At 40.1% G+C, this 26,838-nt stretch overlaps 1 protein-coding gene across 1 annotated transcript in view; it reads right to left on the reverse strand.

The window, feature by feature from the left end:
- ADAMTS9 (ADAM metallopeptidase with thrombospondin type 1 motif 9) overlaps positions 1-26,838 on the reverse strand; it is a 162,659-nt gene that overhangs the window by 33,798 nt on the left and 102,023 nt on the right. Inside the window, exons 29-30 of the mRNA XM_052658936.1 lie at positions 8,053-8,220; positions 1,391-1,564 (exon numbers count right to left, since the gene is read on the reverse strand). Of these exons, the coding sequence (XP_052514896.1) occupies positions 1,391-1,564; positions 8,053-8,220 (342 nt within the window). The remainder of the gene's footprint in view (positions 1-1,390; positions 1,565-8,052; positions 8,221-26,838) is intronic.

A 26,838-nucleotide genomic window follows, 5' to 3' on the forward strand; every position in this document is an offset into this window, starting at 1 on the left:
TGGCAGAAGTAAAAAAGAAAGAAAAGAAAAATAAAATAAAAATAAACCCTAGAGTTTCCTTTGAACAGGAAAATGAGAAAAAAGAATTTTTTTTTTTTTTTGAGTAGACAGAGAAGGTGAGACTCCTAAAGAAAAGAGATGACTGAAAACAATGGAATAATCAATCAGGAAGGTGAGAGAGAGGGAAGAACAGAGCTGGAAGGCTGAATCCCCACAAGGATTAAGAATGCAGTTATAGGAAAACAAATCCCATTTAAAATGGAATAATACAGAATAAAACACCTAGGAATAAATTTAACCAAGGAGGTGAAAGATCTGTACATTGAAAACTACAAGACATTGATAAAAGACACTGAAGAAGGCAGAAATACATGGAAAGATTCTGTGCTCATAGGCTGGAGGAATTAATATGGTTAAAAGGTTCATAATATCCAAAGCACCACATGCAAAAGAATAAAACTGGACCTCAATCTTACACCATAACAAAAATAAACATGTGGGTCGCAAAGAGTCGGACACGACTGAGCGACTGAACTGAACTGAACTGAAATGAATATAAAGCACTCACCAGAGTGCCAGGCACTGTCTCTCCTGTCCTGAAAAACTATTCCTGGTGGGAAATTCCTGTCTCAATTTTCCTATCTCTGAACATTTTACGCCTTGTACTTTCTGTTTCATTCCAATGTCAGTAGATAAAGTATTGCTTTTTAAAATATCTTTTCCTTCCTTTTCTACAACTGAATCTTCTCCACTGGAAACAGAGGATCCTCCCTACGAAAGTCCTGTCCTTGCCAGAGCCAGGCCATTCCTCAGGGACACTTAGTGTTTTCTTTAACTAGACATTAACTTGGAGAAAAACAAATTGGTCTATTTCTGCATCAATGGAGCAGTTCTTCAGAGGCACTCAGTTTTTTAAATGTTGAAAATCCTTCACTAATTAATCCGGGTTTCAAATGAAATGCCTGCCTTCCAGCTGATGGCTGAAGCTGTGGAAGAAAAAAAAAAATTCCAGAGGAGATCCTACCTAGGGTCTGCCCAGTGGCTGTCTGAACTCACGCAAATGAGCACGTCTGAATACACACATTCAAAAATATTTCTTCCATCTCCCCCTCCTTCTGGGAAAGTTATCTTCAGGCATTTGGCCCACGGCCTGTTCAACTTTTTCTGGAGGCAGCCAGATTTGCAACATCAAGAACACAAGCGTTGGAACGGCAGAAAAGGAGGAGTTCTCCCACCCTGCCTGGAACGAACTCCTGCCCTCTGACAGTGACCTGGTGGGAAAAGGCCAGCCTGCTCACCGCACTGGAGGGCTTCACAGGGGAACGGATGTGATGATAGCAAGGGGGCTGAGCGAGAGGCTGGCAGGTGCCCGCTTCCTGGCTCTACTTACTTCTTGCCATTCCTCTGCCCTCCACGCGTAGAGCGGACACGGCGGGGCTTGGCAGGCGCGTTCCGACTCCGGTCGGGTGTAGGGGTTGCACTCGGTCTCTCTGGCTGTTTTGTGCGTTCCCATCTGACAGCCCACATTTCTCCGCCGCACGCCTTGGCCGCAGGACACGGAGCACTACAAGGACAAGAGGATGTAAGTGGGAGCTCTGGGTTGCTGGTGGGAGGGGGCGGTCATCAGGGTGGAGAGGGTCAAGGACCTGGGGATGGCATTCCTAATCCAATGATCTTCACAGCCATCACGGGGTTTTCTAATTTCCAGTGAAAGGGACCCAGGAAATGTCTACAATCTGCAGCCTCATTGCCTATCAAAGCCAGTTGAGTGAGGAAGAGACTCAAGTTTGGGGGTAATTTCTCAAGGTAACAAAACTCCTGGACAATGGAAGAGGCCGGGAGACATCACTCAGAGACATTCAGTACCATCCTAGAGTACTGCTGCCATGGGAAATGAAAATCCCAAGTGATTTCTATCCCGGAAGGTTGGAGGGCCTTGAAAATTGGAGACACAGTTGCACACAAGAGAATTTCTTGGCAGATGAAAATTATAACTCAAGGAGAGAAAATCACTGAAGATTTTATGGCCTTATAAGTAGAATTATTTTCTCCAGCCTCCTCTTCTTCTTGCTCCTATTACTGGAGATAGGGGAATTTGGATGAATGTATGAAAAATAAAAGCTGACAGAAAAAAACTATTTCCTTGGGCGTTGTGTTTTCAGCCCGTGAAAAGTACTGTTAATCAGGCTGAAACATTTTGTTGACCAAGCTGCAAAACACCCTGTTAATCTGCAATTAACTTTTCTCTAAATTAATTTTTTAGTGGTTTCCTCGTTACTGGGTTTTATAATCTCACTCGTGGGCAGGCCAAGAATTATTATCTTTATTAAGCTTTTGACAGTGAGAAACTAAAGGCAACATTTAACTGGAAAGAAATGCCTGTTATTTCACTTAGCTATTAAAAATTGTTTCCAAGTTTGTGTGATAGCTGAGCCTCCATTCATTTGTCTGATTGAGAAAATAAACTTAACATACATTAAAGTCATATTCCTAAGAGGAAGTCTTCATACAGAATAGAATCAAGCTTTTAAATTAAACAAAAATTCCTGTCCAACTACCCTGTAGCAGGATTCATCTTACTCTGAGGCTAATGGGAATTTACTATCAAGAAGCACCCCTAATGAATTCTGGTGCATATTAGTATTATTTCCATTTCAGATTTTAAAAAAACAGGTGATAATATTTAGAAGGCAGCTTGGGAAATCATATCATTTCAGATAAGTCTGCCAAGCAAGGAGCTTAAATGTTCACATCAAAGCTAGCTGAAGAGAAGGAAATATTTTAGAGCAACATTGCTACTATTGTTTGGGTTTAATTGTATTAATTGGATTGAATGGGTTTGTGACCCACAAGAAATCAGACATTTAAAGTCATTGTGCTCTGGGTGGAATGAGAGGGTGCCTGAGCACAAGTGACTGCCTTGTCTACAGAAGATGGCCATTTAATACTCTGGGGAGCTATGTGTATGTTTCCCATTGATTCCACATTAAATGAATGAACTATGGCATGGGAGAATTAGCACAGGAATGACAGAAATTGTCAACCATGGACAGCAAACAACAACCAAAACACTCTTTGAGTATTTGAATTTGGGGCCTTAAGCATAAAACAGAACAATTCCAGAACAATGTATCCAAGTAAAAACACAAGGAAAAAAATAAGATTAAGTAAACAAGTCTGAGTTTGCATAGAGCTGATATACATTCAAAATCTCATCATGCTTTAATAAGGTAAAGAAAAAGGAAAAAACATGAAAGACTTTCTGGGTGTATACTATCCAGGTTCTAAGTAAATGGAATTTCTTTTTGATGCTACTGTTTGTTACTAAATTATTACTTACGGCTCAGCAAAGGTAAGGTATTATCAGCCATAAGCATCTGATATTTAAGAAATAATTTCTACAATGTTCAATATTTTTTTTCAAAGGGTAAATAGAGACAGAGGAAGTTTCAATTATACAATAATGTCATTGTGGCTTTTGATTTTCATATTGCCAAAGCTAGCCCTGACTTGACATATTCAAAGATTTTTACAGGGCTTATATGCACAGCAAGGTACAATAAGCCTTGCCTCTGTGAAACCTGCATCCATGGTAATCTTGGTTCAAAATGAAGTGTACTGCATCAGAGTCAGTTCTCTGTGTTGAACTTTTCTTCCTGTGCTGTCTCAGGGGAGGCAACATTTAGCATACAGAGCGAGCCAGACTTGCTTGGTAAATTCTGAGAGATTTGTGCAGAAACCCCATGAATAAAACAGCATCAGAAAGACCTCTGTGTGACCCTGGAGGTGCTGATGGTGGTGGTGTGTGCGTGCTTAATTCTTGTTCTATGTAGTCCAATTTTTAGTTACTCTGCAGAAGAAAAAGGTTGAGCAGCATATTAACATGTGCCCTCCCCCTGCAACTATCATTCCTGCATGGCAGTCTATTTGTGCAGGTTTGAACGCAGATGTTTTTAGTTCTAAACTACTAAGCTAGGAGCTGTGTTTCATCTCTCTGGACTCCCTGCTATGCAATGTTAGTATGCAGAACTCATCGATTTAAAGGGGAAAGTTAATGCTTCTTTCTATAGATAAAAAGAACCTCTATGGAACTTGTGATGCTTAGGGAACTGTAATACACACTTGAAAGCCTAGAAAGAATTTCACATACTTTCTATCAGTGTGACTGCTACATGGCCATGACAGGATTCAAAGGAGGGATTAGCCTGGAAAATAACGACGTTAATAACTAACTAAAGTATGAACTAACTTTAATAAATAACAACTGGTAACAGTAATAGCAAATCAGTGAGCACTTACTAGGCCAGGCTCTATTCTAGGGTTTCTCAACCTAGGAGATCATTTTTGTCGGGGGCTGTCCTGTGCACTGGAAGAAGTTCAGGGGCATCCCCGGGCTCTGTCCTACTACATGTCAGCTGCATTCCCTCTCCTCTGCCAAACTGAGACAACTAAACCTGTCTCCAGACACCTCCAAACATCCCAAGAGTTACAAAATCACTGCTAGTGGAGACCTTAGTTCTATGCTAAGCATCTTGCATAAAACATCTTTCCTACTTCCCAGTAAACCTTTTACATAGATACTCCACACATAAATAAGGCAAAGAACCATCACCCTAACTCAAGCAAAAACTAAAACAAAAAGTAATTCACATAAGTTCTATCCTAGGCAATAAACCAAGGCTACTGTGGACTAGGATTTGGCTTCCAGTTTTAAAATATGGTGCTAGTATTATGCAGCCTCTTGTACTGCGTCAGCAAGAGTGTGGGTGAAAGGACTGTTTTCAAACAATTCAACATCAACATTTGCAGTTCAAATGCAAGTCACAGAGAGCACAAATCACTAAGGCGCGTCGAGTTCTCATCGTTGACCATGTGCATGGGGTTTCTAAGATTTCTCAAAGGACACACATTGTACATCTGCCATGTTTCTCCATTAAACACTTCATAGTCACCATGGCCAAGCCACTCTCACGGTAATTACAAAAAATCCCAACCAAAAATGGCTGGTAGGTTCATAATGCAATTTGCCGGTTTCCATTTTGGCATGAGCACTGAAGAACTTTAAAAAAATCAAGTGTTTCCTTGACTTCAAGACACAGTACTACATTTTGTATCACTGAGAAAGAAAAAGGAGCAATTAATCATGACCTTCTATTAATGTAAGGACCATCCTGACCACAGAAATGTTCAAGTATCAAAAAACAACTGGTATCTCAGGGCTGAATGGATTCATGATAGATGAATGATGGCAGAGTGTTACTTCCATTCTAATTTGATTGTTTTTATTGTTGATTCTTGATCTTCTTTTGTTTAGAAAGCTTTTCTACAGGAATAGGATACATTAACGATTTTTACTCTGGAAGGCTTCTGAATCATGGAACTAGCAGAGCCTTCACATTTATCAAGCTGAATCAAGAATCAGATGCTGATTTTGTCTGAAAATTTCATCCCTCAGCTCTTGATCAAAATCATCTAAACAAACTGAACATGAATTTTTGAAAAAAAACAACAACAAAACAAAAAAACCTAGAGTATGTTTTTCAATTAAAGTTCTTCTTTTACTAGGAAAATTTCCTTGACACATTCAAGATGTTCAAAAGACATAAAAGTGAAACATTCCACTTTAAACCTCAAAAAAACTAATTCTGAGGAAGAGACAAAGATTAGCATGGCTGTACTAGTTTCCTATCCCAATATTCTATATGCCTTATTATTGCCAGACATTTTGACATAATGAGAAATTACAATAATTATTTCCCCTACCTTGAAAATGAGATGACTAAAATACAGCCACCAGCAGAAAACAGAAGAACCAGATACAAAATCTTCTAAATATTTTTGCAAATGGATAATCATTACTCTTGCTTTATATTACTGCCTTAGGGATATTTCTGTTTACCATGGGATCATTAGTAAACCAATAATCTTTAATCATGCAGACTATCTTTCTCCATCAACCTCTGGGTCTGATTATCTTCAGGTATGTTTCAAAATTGCACAAATCGGATTTTACCCGTGTAGCACCTTATCTTGCCTGCTTTTATAATTCATGTCTATAAATCAAATCAGAGCATTAGAAAGTCGGCCACAGACCATTACATGACTGTGTTTACTTGCATTTTCCACAAAGGTAACTAGACTTTCCTAAGCAATCATTTTGAACAGGTGCAGTCTTTTTTGGGGAAGCATTCCGATAATCCTATTACTTTATGTTTGGAAAAACCCCAAGGGTTCAAACCTAATCATCCCAGCTTTGTGAGCAATTTTAGACTTTCCATCAAGTTCACAGGATACAAGAGTAAAACTCACTCTGTGCTTACCAATAAAGAGTGAAAGCTTCTTTTAATCATCCTTCTTTTAAATGAATTGACTTTTATAACAACTATCAATTAAGTGCATCTTGACAAGATGCAAATAGATAAGTAGAGGCCAAGGGACACAAAGAAAAATAATAGCATGAAAGTGTGCAAGAGGACAAGCCAATTAGTGTGGTATCTTAAATAATGTTAGCTATAGGCTTTTACATGAATTGAACAGCTCGAAAATACAAGGGCTGGAAGTCAGAGATGACAGTAGTCAGTTAGACAAACCATTACTGATGACCAGTACGAAATACTGCCTAAAAATCTGATCCCTTGAAGAAGCCAGAAGAGGAACTAGCTTTGGCTGGGCACAGACGCTTTGACTATTAAAATAAAAATAAAAACAAAACATGATATGATAAAAGCACTCTGAAGCTATTCTGCTGGGGTACAATGCACGTCACATTTTATTTCTGTGTGAAGGGGAATATGACTGTGAGGTATGGGGGACAATGACAGCAGCCCAGAGCATTTAAGAAAAATTCGTATTTCTAGAGGAATTTCCTATCATTCCTGTTGAAATGGAGGATTCTCAACTCCTTCTCATGTTAACACAGCTGTACAAAGCTTCTTTGGGGTGTTAGGAATCAAGATCCAGGCTCTGAAAGAATCAATTCTACAGGCTGCCAACCTTGAACCTGGTTTCCTATTGATTCTCCAGAGTATGTGCATACATCTCTACTGCACAGAACCACAAACTCAGCAAAACCTCACTGCATCAAATTAATGGAGAGAAAGAGGATATTACATACAGAATATGTGAAAAGACATTGGCCCTTACTACTTTTAAGTAAGCACCTTCAACTAAGCTGAGGAAACGTATAAGTGAGGAGTAACAAGATATACTTTAAGGGCCAGATATGAGTGATCTGTTCACCCATCAATTGTTAACCTGTAAATAGAAGCTTCTCAAGTTCCATCTTGAATTCAATAGGGAAACCTACTGAATTTAGCAAATGTGTAGAATTAGTGGAGTCTAACTGTAATCAGTTTCTTGGGTACTTCCCCTACTTTCCCACTGTATATACACATACTGTACTCATTCAAACAAAACATTACACTCGAGAGATTATTAGAGTTAAAACTACTGAGCTAAGTATGTGGCATTTATCACTGCAATAAATCCTCATAAGAGTTATATGAAGTCAGGTCAGCAAGGTCACACAAATCACCCAAGGTCGCAGAGCTAGGAAATGACAGAAAACTTCCCCATCTATCCCCCACCTCTACTGTATACAATCTAACAGGCAGAGAAGTATTCTTTAATACTTCATATTGACAGCTCTTTCTTTAAGAACCTCAAAGCTAAATTTGAACTCAATTCCTGCCAGGTAACCATAGTCAACCTTACTGAATCTGAATTAGTGGTTTTCTAAATGGTGAATAGCAATAAAAACGCCATCAGCAAAGCATTGAGGGATGACTCCGTCCTACACAGTTGACATCTATCACCACTTAGAATTAATCCCCACAACTGTCCTAGTATATATATTATCCAAAGCACCAAGGGATGAAGCCACTTGTCCAAGGTCCCACAGCTAGCGAGCATTCGGACGTAAGGCTGTTTCCTTTCCTGTTTCCACACTCCCCTCTAAAAACTGAAACTGAGCAGGGAAACAAGCCAACACACTGGGGTCAGCCACATGGCCAAAGGTAAGGAAGAAGTCGTTAGAGGAGAAGCATTGCTCACCTGACTCCAGGCGCCAGCCTTCCACTTGGGGCATCTTCCTCCTCGGCACTTTCTGTGCCCATTTGGCTTAGCAAGGTGTTTACAGAAATCACTTTCTAAATGGCTTCCATCTTTTGCCATGCAGTAAACATTTCGTTGTTTATGCCCTCGACCACAAGAGACAGAACACTGAAATATAAAGCAATGGCAAGGTTGTTTTTTTTTTTTTTTTAATCACAAGAAATTTGATAAAAAACCTAGGTCGTGAGATGTTAAGATCATGCCTAACAAGAGTCACCATTCCCTCCCCCTTTGCAGTGCCATTTTGGATAATATCTCAAGGCTCAACATGGAAGGAACGTGGCAGTGGAGGACACAAATGTGGACAGCGGGAATCCTGTCTAGTATTTTGGGTCACTCAAGAGTGAGGGTAAATCCTGGTAATATAGGCCAAAAATAAGCCCATGAACCTGAAATTACCATAAAATTGTGATTTAAAGAAGTCCTACTATGAATTAGTAAGGATTTATTTTGGACATCTCACTTCATGCAGTCTCTGATCAAGGTATTTCTTCAGCAAAATGCCTCGTGATCCACTCTTTTGGATAAAGGTGCATTTCCAAAATACAGCTGTGTTCAATTTCCTAATGAATTGATTTAAGGAAACTCTTCTACCATTTTTCAGAGGATAAGCTCTCATTTTCCCAGCCCATTGGAAAGAAGGTGAAAAAGGCATGTTAGAAACTGAAAGGTAAGTTAGCAGGTGGGTCTGTGCCAAGTTTGGGAGGGAGGCATTACCTTTCAACTTTGATCTGCAGGTTCACTGAACTGTTTTAATGTGACCTTGTCTGACCACATCTAAGAAACTTGACTTTGATTTCAGAGTAGGTTTCTCAGAAAGGTTTAGGAATCAAAGTGCTCACGGAGTCAGGACAAAAATGTGACATGACAGCTTCTTGTAGAACAGGCAAGAGGCTGGCCCCAATGAGTACACTGAGATATTCAACGTCCATTGCCTCATTAGCGATTACAGAAGTCATTACCACTTGGATCATAAGCTTGCTGGCTCCGGTTTTCAAGACACATTATTTCCCAATACAATGTCCTTATATTTCAGAGGGAAATGAGTTTAAGAATGAACAGCAAAATGTGAAAATGCAACAAAAATAGATTTCAAGTGTCATTTCTTTCTATTCAGTGTTTCTAGTTTCCCCTGCTACCTTTGTGTTTTTGTTAACTTAAATGGCCAAAGTGTCCTTTCATGTCTAATAGATAAATAGCACCGTGTAAAACATGTAGCCTAATATAAATTGCACCACCATTACCACCCGAGCTCTAAGTGACCCATATAGACTATTATAAAAGTTCCAAAGTAGCTGCTAGAGAAATATAAAACATGTATATTAATATATTTGGGTCTAACTTTTTACTTTAGGAGATGGAAAGGTTTTTTTCTTTTGAGCTCTAATTTTGTGAGTATTATGATTTTGAGTAGTCATTCTGGAAGGACTATACAGTGTGGAAGGAAGGAGTCCAATTTAAATATCTACATCAAAACAAAAATATCCATCTTTCAACCTTTAGTGTTTTGATGTTTATGAAGACTTTGGGCTACAATTCTAGAAGACTTTTATAAGGAATCTCCAGGAAGTTGGAGATAAACCTGTAAACCAACTTACACACAGATAATCCCTATTATTAGTTACTAATTTTAATATTTAAAAATGTTACTTCCACTAAAATTACAGGCACAGTTAGAGTTTGAGGTGCATTCATTTGTTTAGTCAGCAGACATTTATGAAGCACCTACTAAGTTTTCAGGATTATGCAAAGTGTTGGGAATACAGTGATAAATAAACGTGATATAATCCCTGCCCTTGTAGAGTTTAGAGACCAGTGAGGGAGACCAGCATTAATCAAGTGACAACAAAAACAAATACATATTTGCTAACTGACATGAGTACTCTGAAGGAAAGGGGCTGAAGTGACTGCAAGAGGAGTCCCTGAGGCATTCCTGAGGGCCAGACCATGTCGAGCTAATAGGTCATAATAATATATTTTATTCTCCACAAGATGGAAAATCACGGAGGTGTTTTAAGTTAGCATAAGACACAGTCTAACTTTTGCTTCAAAATTCTATTTTCACTACTGAGTAGACAACGGGTAGAAATTCAGCATTAGTGGAAACAAGAAAACTTGTTAAGAAGCTTACGCAGTTATCCAAGCAAGAGGTGATGGTGGCATTGATGAGGGTGCAAAGTGGAGGGGTGAAGGAAGCTGGTGAATTTAAAACAGTTTTTGAACTACAAATGACAGTTCCCCGATGGATCTGCTGTGGGGTGGATGGGAGAGGGCAGGGTCAGGAAGGCCTCCAGGTTTTCTGCTTTGGGCAGTTGGATTAGAGGGATGATATGGACAGAGATGGGAAAAACAGCACGGGGGATCAAGAATATATTATTTTCTAGGAGGTGAGCTGAATTTAGAGGATATGGGTTCATGGGTGGTAATGTGTTTGATTAGGGTGAAGAAACAGACATAGCTGTCTTATTAATCAGATGAACAAGTATCAGTTGAGAGCAAGTTTGACCCTGAAGGATCATCATTTCAATATACAAACAGTTCAGACAAGCTGTCCCTTAATATGGAGGGGAGGAAGAAAGTTGGTGGAAATGGAGATTTAGTAATCTGTTGGTCTGTAAGTTCCATGAGGTCAGGGGTTACGGAAGCTTTGTTTATCACTATGGGTTTATACTTCCCACACTTTGCAGAATTCTTAGAACTTGGCAGGTGCTCAATAAGTTGAATGAACAAATAAAACAAATCCATTTAGTGGTCACTGGAAGAGGTAACCTAATATTAGGGAGCAATCTACAGAGGCAGAATTAGCAAAGGCACAGCTTTCTCCCATTCATTAGGTACAAGGCACTGCTCAAAGACTTTGTATACATTATCTCATTTAATCCTTCCAATAACCACAGAGATAGGTACTATTATTGAAGACAAATGGCATTTTCAAAATGGCATAACCAAAATGCTTTATGTGTATACATCTCTTCCTGTATGACTCCAATATAAGTGGCTAGATGTCTTTCGGAAACGTAACAGCACAATGAAAATCAACAGCATCACTGATAATAATTCATCTGAGAGGTGCCACTGGTGCAACCAACATCTATTGCCCAGGATGGAGGAAGATGAGTTGAAATATAAACCTTAAAAATCTTTTAAATACCTGGATTAGCTGCATCCACCCATTTCTAAGGGTGGTTTTCTTAGTTGGGGAAATGAATGAAACTGATTTGGAGAAAAGGATGCAACACTTCAGTATGACTTACCATACATATTATTTGCCTAAAATTCAGATCTAAAAGTGATAAAGAAATTCTTAAGGCATCTAATCTGATAGCAAACACCTTTTATTTCATGTTTTCTAAATTACCAATGACAAAAAGCTGCTTGTGGAAATTTTCCTAGCTAGCAGGCTTATTAATAGGTCTATTATGATTTCATAAAGAAGTTATCATCTTGATAACCAAATAAACACAGGTTTTAGCTCTTCTATTCTGAGGGAAATTTCTGTCTGATTACTTCCAGTCCTTTCCCAGGCACTGATTTTTGTGTCAGCATGCGTTGCAGAAGTAATAGTTAAATTTAGTGTGTCACCTAGTACATATTATTTTTTGGCTACATATATGAAGTTTCCTGTTCTGGGGAATATTTAACTCCTTATATTTGCAGCCAAATAGACTTCTAGTTTGCCAGGTGGACCCTGACTTTTTCCCTCTGGAGAAACAACCCAACATATTTAAGAGAATGATTTTTCCTCCAACTTTGAGCAACACTCTCAAAGTAATCTCTGTTTGTTACACAGAAACACCAAGGTCAGTATCTCTAATGCCTTGGCTCTTGTTTCTGCGAGGTCATTCAAAGGGAATGTTTAACATGGAGCTTTGTGGAGAGGTTGTCTAAATGTTTTAGATGAAGGTCTAAGAGTTTAAAATCTGTACATTTCAATGCACATGGTGGAAATGGAACTGGCTGTCTCTCTCTAGTAGTAGCTCTGGATGAGGCATGGATTTGCATCTCACTCTTCCTGGTGTGCTGTCCCTGGCGTTAGGGATGCCCTGCGTTGGTCCCTTCACTTATATTGAGGAGCTGGGTCTCTCAGTCACCCAGCAGCCAGCAAACAACCTGGTGTGTCTGCCTGGATGACAAGGACTGAAGATCCAGAGAGAATGAAATCCCTAGCATTGCTGAGGCTGGTGAGAACCTGGACATCTGAAGGGAGATGGGGAACCACACGGAACTGGTAAGGACACCATTAGGAACCAAGAAGCAATAAGAAGGGGAGGGTGGAGGTCACGGATACACACAATATCTGGCCAGAAGGAAGCTTCTTGATGAGGCTGAATGATGCTGGGCGCTCAGAGGAGGTAATGCAGTGAGTGGGGTGTGGACCAGGACTACTCAAGTTGTAGCTGATGCTTGATACATAAAGGTTAATGGACGGTCCAGGAGGACAGCTCCAGCAGAGTGTCTGGGCACAGTGGAGTATGTCTGAGTGATTCTTATCTCCAAGTGATCTGAATATATAAGATTCTGTTTATGTGAAATGTATTTTGGAGGATATTGATCAAGGAGTCTATATTTCCAAACAGAGGACTGACAGCAGGTTAGAAATACGAATTGAAAAGCCAAGAGAAAGGTCAAATGCTAGAATCTACTAAGCTAAGCCAGGACTCTATAATGATCTAAGCATTTCTGACAGTCAGATAGAAAACCATCATTCTGAGACTGGTGGGCAGAGTTTAGTTATGAGACAGGAGACTCTACTAATTATTATTCAAGGCCTTTCCCTAGTGATTCTATAAAATATGAAAAAATCATCTAAATCATTTAATATAAAAAATGAAATGTGTCCTTTCATAACAATAAGCTCTTCTTGATTCCACTCTCATTCCAATTTTGTTTAAAAAACATAGTCAGATCCCATCTGGAAAGTATGATATCAGAAAGCAGGCAATGCATATGCCCACGGTTCAGAACTGCCTTTGCCAATTACGGTGATAAGTGAAGTGAATATTGCATGAACATCTTGCCATCATGAAAAGCAAAGGATTCCAGAAAATATAAACCCACTGTTTACCAGAAAAAATAAACAAGAATGTGAGAGGAGAGATATAGACTTAGGGATCAAGGTTGCAAAACTGCTCAGTGCAAGACCTAGAAATCCATGTGGGCTTTGTAACACGGGAAAAAGATAGTAACTGCAATCCACATATGTTTATTACTGCTTTCCACACTGTAGTCTCTGAGAAAATATTTATAGGAATGAATGAACACATGAAGGCTACAACCATCACAGAAATGGACTATGACCCAAATGTCATATTTTCCTAATGGTTTCAAGAAAGAACCACCTGGAATGTGACCCACCTGATTTGGCACAGCTATTTAGATTCAAAGAGTTGGAGCAGGACTATTAGAAATCACATCAGCTAACTTTTATTCACCTCTTATATGAGTGGGACCATGAGATCAAAGATACTAGCTTCTCCAGTTTAATCTCTACAGCAACCCCGTGGCTCAGGTACTATTAAGATTCCTCTTAATGAATAAGGAAACTGAGGATTAAAGAGGTGACATGACTTGCCCAGGGTCACAGAGCCAGGAAACAGCAGAGTTAGCCTCTAAATACAGCAGGTATGTTTCCAGAATGACCATTTTCTTCCTTAAGTCAGTCTGAAGAGAAGACCTGGTTAAGACAGCAGGCTGTTCGTTCACCTCTGCTTATCCATGTTGACAACAGAGAACTGGGACTTCAAAGAAACGCTTCCTAAGACTATTTGAGAGATCTCTGACTCGTTAGTCTCCCAGGAGGAGGATGGTTATACAATGTGTTTCTCATTTTAATACAACCGTTTTAGCACTCCGGGAAGAAAGACGCTATGAAAAGTGAGCATACCACTATGTACAATCTCACGTGAAGATAAAGAGCCACATTTCCCTTCAGTTAGAGCCACAGTCTGGTTTTCTCGTGGCCATTTTTCAAGGTTGATTCACTCCTTGCATTCGGCCTGAGGTCATATGCTGAGTTTTCCTCTCTATTCACTGCTGAATGGCCCTTTGCGTGGTCAGGAATGGAAGGTTACAGGTTGTAAATTTTGGCCTGCCGATTCACCAAGGACCAAACTCTCAAATATTTGAGCTAGAGGTCATCTCAGAGATTATTCAGTCCATGTATTTGTTTTTACAAATTCAACACAATGGAAGAGGAGACACGCCGTGCTCATAGTCACACAGGAAAGAAGCAAGAGAGGATGCAGGAGCTCCTGGCCCAGCACAGAACACGACTTGGTGCCAACTGCACTGGGGATCTGTGAATAGATTCTGGTGTTTTGCGTGTTGCTTGGGACCCACAGCTGGCCAGACATCCCAATTCTTTCTACTCCAACTCGGTCATGCCCACATAGTGCTAGCAGCATGGTCTGGGGCTACCCAGGGCAGGAGTAGATTCTGCACCTCTGGCTTTAAAGGATTACCAACACAAATATGAAAAAGCACAGGTCTCACTACCTCTTGTTCTCAGATACCAGTTAAGAACAAATTCAAGAGGTGGCTGTGCACGAATCGGGATTCCTCAGCTCACTGCTGAGGAATGGCACTTGTCTTCACCTTGCCCTAAATTTCAGCCTTCGAGACACAGGTTTTGGAGTCAGACAGACCTAGGGAGGAGTGCAACCTGCCGTTTTATCATGGTGCCATCTGGGGCAAGTTACCCAACCTGTCTCAGCTCAGATGTGTTCTCTGTAAAATGGGGAAAATAAAAGGAAGATACCACCACCATATATATGCAACAAGGGTGCCTTACAACCAGATATGACAAAGTATACAGAACCCTTGGTGTTTTGCTGGACAGTGTAAAAATCGACACACATTCAGAGTACTTGGTGGACTCTTTAAAAACATCTTCTAACACGCAGTTTAAAAGGTGAATATTTTTTAAAATATATGTTCACTTATGGAGTCTAAAGTTAACATTCTAATACAGGCACTGCTGGGTGAACAAGTCTGGAAAAATCTTCCTCTTGTGAATGGGGGAAGTACTTTCCTTTCTAAAGGTCACACAGAGATCCCCAAGGCAGACATAAATTTGGACGATTCCTTCGCTTCTGCAGTGCCTTTTTTACTCTCGTAGACTATTACTCAGTAATACAGGCTCTTCTAACACAGAAGACAGAAAGACAAGTAAGAGAAAGAAAGGCATCATGACTGAAAGCCACATCTCTGCTCCATCATTTCCTGTTCACATTTACTATCTCAAGAATGCCTTTTGTCTTTTTGTGTGTGTGTGTCATGTTATTTCTTTCAATGTCCTGAAGCACAGAATCCACATTAGTGATAGCCATATTCAGTCACTCCCCCACTCGGCCCCCAGTGGTGAGAATGCTAAGAATCTTTTGTCAAAAAGCATATCTTCTCACTGGCGATGTGAACATGTTTAGGGAAATTTTTATAGGGCTTCTCACAATACAAGAATGGCTCTGAACAGGGGCATCAGGGAACCAAAATGACGGAGGAGGAAGGAGAAAAAGCTTGGCCAGGAAACAAGGGCTGTGACTTCAGGGCGTAAAGCCAGTGTTGACAGGCCTGCCTGATGGCCGTTCATGTCCAGGACCACCATGGCACTTATTACCATGAAAAGGAGCTGCGGAAGCATGAGATTGGCAGGGAGCACCACAGAAGAAAGCAGATGCACGAGTTACAGTCATTGCCGCCGGATGGGGCACTGGGCCATCCTTCCTCCCCCGTGACCCCCCCTGAACCCCGGCCTGTGCAATGCTACAAAGGTCTAAGACTACAGAAGAAAGGGAACCAAGATTCACATGTCAACTCTTGAGCACACTTGAAGGCGCCTGTCAATACTATATCCAAGTAGGTGGCCCCACAATCACCTCGCAAGGGACATGGCAGGGCCAGAAAAAGAAGCGGAGGCAGTGAGAGATGTTCATGACCCCCACCTTCCATCACTTCCAAAAAGTGGGTGCTCTCCAGTTGCATCCTACAGCCTCATAATATCACAACTTCGTATCAGAGGATAGAAAAACATTTTCACATGAAATACAGCAGCATATGAAGTTAGCTACGGAATTTGTGAGGCTTCCCTGGTGGCTCAGAGGATACAGCGTCTGCCTGCAATGCAGGAGACCTGGGTTCGATCCCTGGGCTGGGAAGATCCCCTGGAGAAGGAAATGGCAACTCACTCCAGTATTCTTGCCTGGAGAATCCCATGGACAGAGCCTGGCAGGCTACAGTCCACGGGGTCACAAAGAGTTGGACACGACTGAGTGACTTCACACACACACACACACGGAACTTGTGAAACCCAAATTGGGTATCTTCTTATTCTGCAGGAGTATAAACATTACAGTTTTTCTCCCCATCAAGACAGAAACAAAAACCAAGAAAATCTGCAAAAGCCATACATGGTGACTTCTAGCGTGGCCACATCTAACAGTGCCTCCAGGGATTTGAGGTATATTATGTTATCAGGCTCTGTTACCCCTAGTTCCCCATTCCCAAGCACAGTGCTGATTTTTGTAATGCTTCTTTCCCTTGCAAGGTTAGATGTGATGATTTTTTTTGTAATCTGACTTCAGCAAAATCATGACATTGTCACTTTCCAGGAAACGGGTGAAGATGGTACCAGGACCCATCCTCTAACCACAGAAGTATTTGTGAAGGCAGACTGGAAGATGGGGAGGGTAGTGGGTGACGTTTTTGTTCTAGGATCCTTTATTCTCAGCTGTTCCAAAGGTAGGTGCAGAAGAGCCTGAGTGATAGAAATGTTATGTGTGGTGGGAACACGGACCCAAGTTTCTTGATACTCTGAAGGTGGGTTGTAACTAAAGGCCCAGGCTGAAGCGTTCAAGGCTATCTGGAGATGTCATTCTGCTAGATGATAGCACCTGAGAAGACCCACTCATTAATACTACTGTCCCAGGCAGCCAGGGAGAGTCATGGGAACTTAAGGTACCTTTGGGAATGCCTCCATAGAAAAGCAATCCAGATAGGCTATATGTGGATTTTCAGACACCCAACCAATGTTTGGCCTTGAGCTTCTTCCCCCTCCCAAAGAGCTAGTCTAAGTATATTCAGTCATTTAAAAAACACTAGGTTACAGTTCATTTAATTGCCTCTTCCAGTCTTGCTTTCTCTGCCTGTCTGGTCCTTCCTCCATCAGCTTCATGTGAAAGGAACATCTTTATCTGCTAGTATGTCAAGTATCTTACATTGAAAAAGTTACAGCTGGAGAGGTAGGTAGTTCATGTATTGAATTTGCTTTGGGTGGATATTAATGCCACCCCAGAACTGAAATGTGCATACCTCTGAGTTTGTAATTAGAGAAATATAAATCAGTGAGAGGGGAAAGGTCATCTTAACCATTGCTGAATGAGATGCTCACCCTTCAGCTTTGCAATGTTCTTCTGGGAGTTTCAGATAAAACCAAATTACTATCAATAGGCACTAGTCAAGTCCTTTGTGGCTTTCCTTGTCTCTTCCTCTTGCTTACCTTGAAAAGACTCAATACCACTATGAAAGGTTGAGATGAGAAGAAATAAAACCTAGCTAAAATGTAAGTGGCTCACAACACGGAAGAGTGGGCATAGAAGTGGCTAAAATTTTGTTTGATGGTTTTCTGTGAATTTAAATTATTCCTGCACTACTCTGAGATTTATTCAAATGGAAATCCCAGAGTTGAGGCAGAAGCACGTGTAAGAACTTGGTTTTGGAATCAATCAGATCTAGTTTGACTACTATCTCTCTATCTCTTCATTTGTGATCTTATGTGAGATGCTTAACCAGGTATGAAATGATGGTGAGTAAGCAACTTAAACCTAACATGTCCGAAAGTTGTCCTGATCTTCGGATTAGCTTCTCCATTTCAATCAATGGGAACTATTCATCCACTTAGTCAGTGCACAAAATTTGGCTGGAGTCATTCCAACTCCTTTCTTTCTCTCGTTTCCCACATCTAAACTTGGACCAAATTCTTCAGCATTACCTTTAAAATGTCAGAATCCTACCACTTCTCATGACTTCTACTGAACACTCTCATGGGAGTTACTTCAATGGCTTTTTAATGTTCTCCCTGCTTCTATCTTTGTTCCTCCTGTAGCTTCCCCTAAATTCAAAAGCCAGGCTCATTCTTTTAAACAAATCCACATTTCTACTCAACTCTCCCTTTCCCCAGTAGCTTCCTACTTCAGCAAATGTAAGCAAAAATTCCTCTAGTGGTCTTGTTCTCTCCCTCTACCATGAAGAACTTTCATGTTCCCCTCCATCAATTTCATCTCTAATTTCACATCCTACCACCCTTTATTTCAGCCGCATTTGCCTTGCAATTGTCAAGATATACCTGGCATACTCTAGGTCTTCACCTGAAATACCATTCTGCTGTAACATTCTTCTCCTGAGGATCCACAAAGCTAACTTTTCTGTTTTCCCAGATCTCTGTTCAGTTGTTACCTTTTACACGATAATTGTCTGACCTTAAAAATTACAGTTCCCATCTCCTCTTACATGCTATTGTCTCTCTTCTTTATTTTTATCCATGGCACCATTCGTGTTCCTTCACAATATATATTTCACCTCTTTTGTTTGTGATTTATGCATTATTCCCCCTCCCCACTAGAATGTAAACTTGATGAGCTCAAGGATTTCTGTCTGTTCTGTTCACTGTTATCTCCCTAGTGCTCAGAGCAGTGCCTAGTTTATAGAAAACACCTGAATACTTAGGGAACATACAAATGCATGCATGAATGAATAGTATCCAATAGAGGCTAGAATCACTTATCTCACAAGAATTTTTATGGGTGAAGCAAACACTCGACACAATGCTTAGTTCACTGGTAAGGCTCAAATAAATAACAATTGCTTGCTCCTATCTTCTGTGTCTATTCACTCCCAAAACTGGCTAAGCACACTTGTGGTTTAATATTTAATGCATAGTTACAGGACTAAATACTGCACAGGGGACATCTAAGAGGAAGGTTATCTGAGAACGTGATGTAAGATAACATAGCAAGCAGTAGAATCCTGGGTTCTGCACGGGCAAGACTAACACTGAAAGCTTGGCTCTTAGCCACTAAGACTGCCATATACTATTAGGGTCACAGAATGCTTTTTTCCTCCCCAAAGGTGTCACTTTAGATCAACACTTTTGCCAGGTGGAAAAAAAATGTAGATATATAGACTGAAAGTAGACTAAAAAGAAAGGTAATGGGCGAGAATGGGTTCTATCTGGGCCAGGTATTGTCTATCTCCATTCTGGCTAGAAACATCAATAAGCAAAAATGACCAACCACCCCAAAACAACAAACAAAAAGGCAAATAAAATATACCCCCAAAACAAACAACAAACCCAAAAACCAATGAACCAAATCAAACAAAAATCCTAAAGACTTACACTGTTCCAAAATAATGCGTCTAGGTTTGAGTCTGATTTTTCTAGTTCCCTTTCATTTATAAAAATGCTCTCAAAGTAGAGGGTATTCAGGATTACAAAACCAACATCAAGCTTGAGATTTCAACTGAAGATTGAACCTGACAGAATTAAATCATTGCCACTCTTCTGTACAGTCTCTACAGGCTAGCCATCAGAAGCCTCCCTACTAAGTGCAGCAACTAATACCCAAATAATCGTATTAGGCCTCATCCAGAAGGATCTACTTTTCTTAGTTCAGCAGATATCTCCCTACAGATGTATTAATTCACACTGTTCTAGCACGCTGTAAATGTCCAGAGGAAATACAACTTTTTTTCAGAGCTCTGGTCTGAAAGTGTTCGGTGACTAAACTCAATTGCTGAGTTCTTTTGAAAACCGTTCAAAAGTAACTGAAGTGTTACAAGGACCTATTCAAAAATTCAGACCCCAAAGACTCAGCTTCAATGGCTTTTAAAAAGTAGAAGAAAGCTAAACAGATTTCTACTAGGTTAAGAGCCTATTCTTGCAGGTGTCACAAATCAAAATGAGTATTTATAGAAGTTCTGAAAGCCCTTCCAGAGAGAGAGGGAAAGCATTAAACCTGGGAGTCAGTTGGGTCTGGATCCAAGAATTACTGATTGTATGATGCTGGTACATTTTACTTAGCCTGCCTGGAGCTCAGTTTTCATACCTGCCTAATGGATACAATACGGACCATCTGCAAGGATTCTATGAGGATTAGCAATAACTCTTACAAAGCACCAGGCCCAAAGCTTCGCTCAAAGAAGTTGCTCAGTAAATGTGGGCCTCTTGTTATTCTTTCTCCACTGATGGTAAAATCCATCTGGCCTACTGCAGATGGGCACTTTTACATGCCACATCATCAGTTGGTGATTAGGAGGTGGAGAAACCCATTTATTCAGAGGACTGAGGTTTCTCAGAATAACTGGTAAGATTATAATTGGGTAAAAGGCAAAACTCCATTTCTAATTTCAAAGAGCTTTTGGCATAGTTAGCCCATTGGTAATTTAAAGCTCCAATTATTTCTGGAAAGTGGCACCCATTTGTCCTATGGAGAACCAAGGTCTCTTCTACACTGAGCTCCAATGTGTGTCTTTCTTTTTATAAAAATTTCTGCTCTTTCATCCAATAAAGTTTAAACATTGTGGGAAGAATCCAATATTTCATTAAAGTTTGGGTCCTACCATAAAACTTCTGAGGCTGATGACAGTGTCTTGGGTTCATTTTGTTTGCCTTTCCTCTACTGATAGATTTCTTCTCTGGTCTCAAAGACCCGGAGTCACTACTAGTAGTTTATTGCCATCATTAGTGACCTTTTTGAAGAAGAAGAATTGAGATTGATTTTCTTTCTAGGGCCAGGAGATGGATCATCTAAAATGTTCTCTGTCCCACAGATCTTGGAGTTCCGTTTGCCATTTTGATCATAAATACATGTGTCTGTGTGGCATGGGGGTCTGAAGTTGGTAAATACATAGAACTACCATCTGTTAAAGCAGAAAAGATTTGAAAAGTGGAAAAGGAGAGGTATGAAGGGGTACAACTTTAGAAACTTTTTTCCCCGTAAGTTCATGTACTGAAAAGCCAGGTTAACCTTAGACATCTGGAAAAGCTGATTATGGTTTCTTCTGATAGGTTAAAAAAACAACTGGTGGGAAAACAACTGTGAAAATCTAGTGATCTCTACAACATAATAATTTACTATGCCTACTTAATGCCCATGAGAATATGGAAAGTTCTGCTGTAAGGAACTCACAGAACCATGAGAGAAAGATAATATTGCTCGCAGGGGACATATGCCAATGTCTGAAGACACTGTTAACACAACTAAGAGGATATGCTACTGGCATCTAGTGGGTAGAAGCTAGGGATGCGGCCAAACATCCTATGATATCTAGAACAACAAAGAAGTATCTGGTCCCAAACATCATGAGTGCCAAGGCTGGGAAACCCTGCTTCGGACCTATACGCAAGTCATGGGACAGTTTCTGTACCACTGTCTCGGTTTCTAGTCAGAAACTGGTCTCCTATTTCCAAGATAAAATGCTCACTAGGATTAAATATGCTTTTATAAGGGTACCTCCTGTCCCAAACTCCTAAATATTCAGTTCTGAAATCAACTTTTAAATAGAGGTGAACCATTACGCATATGCAGACTCTACCAGGAACGAGGGAAGTGCTGTTTGTTTGAAACATAAAATGCAAAGGAATCTGTATCATAATCTCTGGATCTACCTCTATCCATCCATCCATCCACCTCTATACTATGAGTGCCAGCAGTTTATACAGCCCATGTTGGAATGTTGGAGCAACCTTGTTTTCTTAAGCAATTCTCACTCTCACTGACGACTTTCTATCCAAAGTTGGCAGCCCCCACCAAAGCTGCCATGCAGAATGTCTATGGAACACACTGGGCGCATCTGTGCACATTACAACTTTCCCTCTCGGCTCCAAAAAAGACTGAGTGACACTGCCTGTTGGTTTGCAAATTCATAGTCTCTTGAGACAACTTTGGAACCCTTCTATTTTTAGTTTATTCTTGAAAATCTTTGACCTGGCTAGGTTCCTAGGATCCCATATACTACTTGATGGAAAATTCGACTCTCAAGAGAAGTATGTTCTGATAGCTAACCAGCGTCATTTCTATGGGGTTTGCAACTGTGACTTCAGCCATGACTTCTGATCATGAGTCCTCCCTATCCTCTGGGAGCCATGCTGTTGGATGCTCGACAACATCTCTGGCTGCTCTTAACCAGATGCCAATAATACTCCCCAAACCCATATGTAACAACCAATTATGTCTCCAGATCTTGCCAAATGTCCACTAGTAGATAAAAATCAACCCTGATTTTTAGAGAACCACGGAATTATCTCAAGGTTTTCAGAAAGTCCTTTAGAAAGCTCTCAAAACCGAACTGAGTTTAACTGATTTGGTGGGGGTAGGGAACACAGAGGGCTGTTTTTTTGTGTGTGTGTGTGTGCTTTTTGGGGATGAGAGTGGCAAAGGACCCACTGAACATCAGTTTAACAAGGTCAAGATCCTAGGCTGAAAGGGTTTGGAATCCCTGGTCTTAGAAATGTGACGTGTACAACGTAAAATCAATTTCTATGCATAGCAGTGAAGATTACAGCTACAGTGAAACAAGCAGGCTCTGCTGGAAAGCATTCTTCCCTGTCCTCGCAGCCATGACCTGCCACTGCTAAGGGGTTCCCGGACATTTCGGATCTGACTAAGAGACAACCAGGGAGAAGGAAGTCACAATTTCACTAACAACGGGCAAACTGCAATGGAGGAAGAGGTGAGTTGGCTGGGTGAGGGCTTTTTATGAGGCAGAAGGAAAACAGCACTGATTTTTCAAAAATTTCTTTAGTTTTCAAAGGAATCTGGGTTTTGGCTATGAAGCAATAGATAAAAATGGGGAGTCTGTATTTATTCAAGTATTTACTGGAATTTACTAGCAAGCCTGGTAGTGAAAGTCTGGATTTCCCTGGGAAAAGGGGAGCAACAAACCACACCATTCCCAGAGGCCTTTCCATTTTAGCTGCCTGGGTGGGAGGGGTGGACGGAGGAAGGGAAGAGAGGGCAGAGGAAGAAGCTCATGGGAAAAAAACCAATGAAAAACTACGAAAGACGCTCTTTATGCTAGGCTCAGACTGGAGCACCCACTTTTATTATGATGTTACAGTGCAAATCTGAGATTAAAAACAGCTTCCTAAAATATGTCAGACTTTTTAAAGCCCCGAAATAAATCCAGACCTACACTCTCTGCTTCCTTGTGAAGTATAATACACACTCTGAATATATTTATGTTTAAGAACTTTTAAAAAATAACTTACTCTGAAAATTTTCAAACTTAAAGAAAAATGGTAAGAATATCACAAAGAACTCCCTCTCCCCTTATCTAAATTCCCTAACTACCAACATTTCACCACCTTTGCTCCCTCCATCCTCCTCCATATATATATATATATGCCATTATATTTTGTCTTTTCCTGGAAAATCCACATAGTGTCTCATCATCATCTCCAAAAGTCCAATTTTCCCAAATCAAGGACACTCTCTACATAAGTACAACTCCCCAAGTCAGGAAATCACTACTGATACATCACCACCATCTAAACCTATACTTTCTTTTTTTTTAATGATTCCCTCCTACATGTTAGCTATTTATTTCCATAGTTTTGCCCAGTGCAATAATCATTTCAGTTCCCGAGTAACTAGGATTTTCTCACTCATTCATTCATTTCAATATTATTGATAGTTTGCCTACTTTGCATAAGGCACCAAGCTTGAACAGTGGGCCTCTATAGCCCAAAAGAAATTAAGGTTTGGGGCAATTAAATAAATGATTTAGTTAAAGAGAATTTCACTTGAAATGTGGTGGCTCTGTCTATATTTCTTCCCTTTTCTAGTTAATTTTTTATATCATCTTTTCCCTCACTTCATCTTACACAGCTCCCAAACCATAACCATGTCTTCACATGCACTTTCCACTTGGATGAAGGGATGCATCAGTGATTGGGAGAAGGAGGGATGAAGAACAAAGTGAATGTAAGGACGGAACTCACAGTGGTTGTCTGTCCTACCAGTTTTAAAGAGTTAGACTTAGCATCAACAGAAGAGTTCAACTCCTGTAGCTTAGTTTTAGCTCAAGAGTTTGGAAGATAACACAATACATTTAATATGTATTATTTCAAGCAGAGAGTTACTAGTGTGAGATCACTTTTACCTATGACATCCCTTATATGTAGAATCTGAAAAAAAAAAAATACAAATGAACTTAGTTTACAAAACAGGAACAGATTCACAGACTTCAAGAATGAAGGAGCTTATGGTTGCCAGGGGTGGGAAGGTTGGGAGGGAAGGATAGTTAGGGAGTTTAGGATGGATGTGTACACATTGCTATATTTAAAATGGATAACCAACAAGGACCTACTGTGTAGTTTATGGAACTCTGCTCAGTGTTATGTTGTAGCCTGGATGAGAGGGGAATTTGGCAGGAAAACGGATACATATATATTTTTGGCTGAGTCCCTTAGCTGTTCAACCTGAAATTATCACAACATTGTCTGTTTACTGGCCATACTCCAATAAAAAATAAGTTAAAAAGGAAAACTAAATTTTTTTTTAAATTACACTATTTTTCATAATTCACTTTTAATAAAATAGCATATCACTTTCTACAATAAACCTAATCGCCTCTAATTGGCTTGCCTGAGATCTATCTTCCCAATTATCTATATATCTACTGAAAGAAAAAACAGATTATTTACCTCAAGTTATTCTAGAAGGAGATCAACCCTGGGATTTCTTTGGAAGGAATGATGCTCAAGCTGAAACTCCAGTACTTTGGACACCTCATGCAAAGAGTTGACTCACTGGAAAAGACTCTGATGCTGGGAGAGATTGGGGGCAGGAGGAGAAGGGGATGACCCAGGATGAGATGGCTGGATGGCATCATGGACTCGATGGACGTGAGTCTGAGTGAACTCTGGGAGATGGTGATGGACAGGGAGGCCTGGTGTGCTGCGATTCACGGGGTCGCAAAGAGTTGGACATAACTGAGCGACTGAACTGAACTGAACTTGCTTACTAAAATGTCAGAAACATCCCTTAATGTGTCCTTAATAAATACTGGATGCTTTTTTTTTCCCTCCAAATCTTCTAGAGGGGCCCAGTCTTGCTCTTCGCCTGGCTTACATTTAAGAGAAATAATTTTCTCATATTCATCCCTTTAGAGCTCTGAGCAAAATCTGTAAATGGCTCAATAATTCCAGAATGTTTCAAGTAGCTACCCCATGGAAAAACAGAAAATCTTAAATTGTAGATAACCTCTTCCCACAGCTTTTCACCACTTCACCAACTAAAGAGCAAGATGAGGGGATTACGTCTTGGTTACTAATAGGTTCAAATCCTCATTCAGCCAGACTGACCTAGTACCAACTAGGTAACTTCTCCGATGGTACTAAGCCCATTAAGTAGAAGAGATTAAATCTGATAATAGGAGTGAATTGCTTTGCATAACTCCTAGTAGAATATGTAAGTGATAAGTTATTGTGATAATAAAAAGTCAAAACCATCACAATAATTACGGGAGGAAATGCATCGTACAAAACTAAATAAGGGGAAATTAGCTCTTTTGTGGATAACTGAAACAATCCATTCCACTACTTTCTGAAATACATCAGAAAAAGGTGGCTGAAGAGAGTTATTTTTACTTACTTCCCAATTTAGTACAGAGACAACCTAAGTGTGAGGATAATAAATTAAAGAGAGCTTTTAAAAATACAGACCACCTGAACATTTATTGTTTATCATTTACTTCAGATGTTGCCCTAAAGGGGAAAAAAAAAACCCCAACAAACCCACAACTCTATCTGATCACTAGAAAAGAACCAATGTTGCTACATACATTTTTAATTTCTGGGGGCATCAATATGGGATATAAACATGAAACAAACTATAATGTTTTCTTAACACTGGGGAAGTGAAGGTAAATGATGGCAATTACAGTGATGGAGGAAACATTTGGTTCAGCTCTTATTCTTCTAAAGTGTCTTTGAAAAAGCTCTATCAACCTAATCTGCTCAACCTCTACCTACAGGGATCACTGAATATGAAAGCTGCCTTCCTGAAACTTCTCAAAGACAGCATGATCTCTTGGAATTCAAGCTTCTACAAGGTGGCTACCTGGTGTTGCCCGTTTTTTGCCTTCTCCTAAAAACACCAATCAAACCTTGCCCTTTTGACCCACAGAACACATAAACATTCTTTCTCCTTAACTGAACTTACTGCCACGATGAACTTGAACTATGAGATGCACAAGAGGAGAGTTTGTTTTAACAGCTGCTTTTACATGGAGGCCCTGGAGTTACTATTCTGAAGACAGCTGATTCTAAAAGCCTCTCTTTTCACTGTCCTATTTTCTCAATGCTCAGCTGTCAGGGAACAACCACTGAAGTGTTTTCAACCAAAGGTGCAAAGCAGAAGAAGGACAAGCGGACGGTACTCACTAGATGCAAAGACATCCTACACAGGGATCCATTTCATGCTGACACAGGGTTTTTCTCCCCAATTTATTTGTATAAGTTTACTTACCCCTTGACAAGCTGAATATTAACTGCTAATTGCCCAAGGTTGCCCTGTCTAATACAGTAGACACCAGTCACAGGTGCTGTTTATATTTAGAATAATTAAGTTACACACAATTTAAAAATGCATTATCCCTATTGTACTTGGCCACATAATAAGTGCTTAATATTAGCCACTTGTGGCTAGTTAGCTTCCATACTGGAAAGCA

Source organism: Budorcas taxicolor, chromosome 1 (assembly GCF_023091745.1).
Source record: "Budorcas taxicolor isolate Tak-1 chromosome 1, Takin1.1, whole genome shotgun sequence".
Classification (NCBI taxonomy): domain Eukaryota; kingdom Metazoa; phylum Chordata; class Mammalia; order Artiodactyla; family Bovidae; genus Budorcas; species Budorcas taxicolor.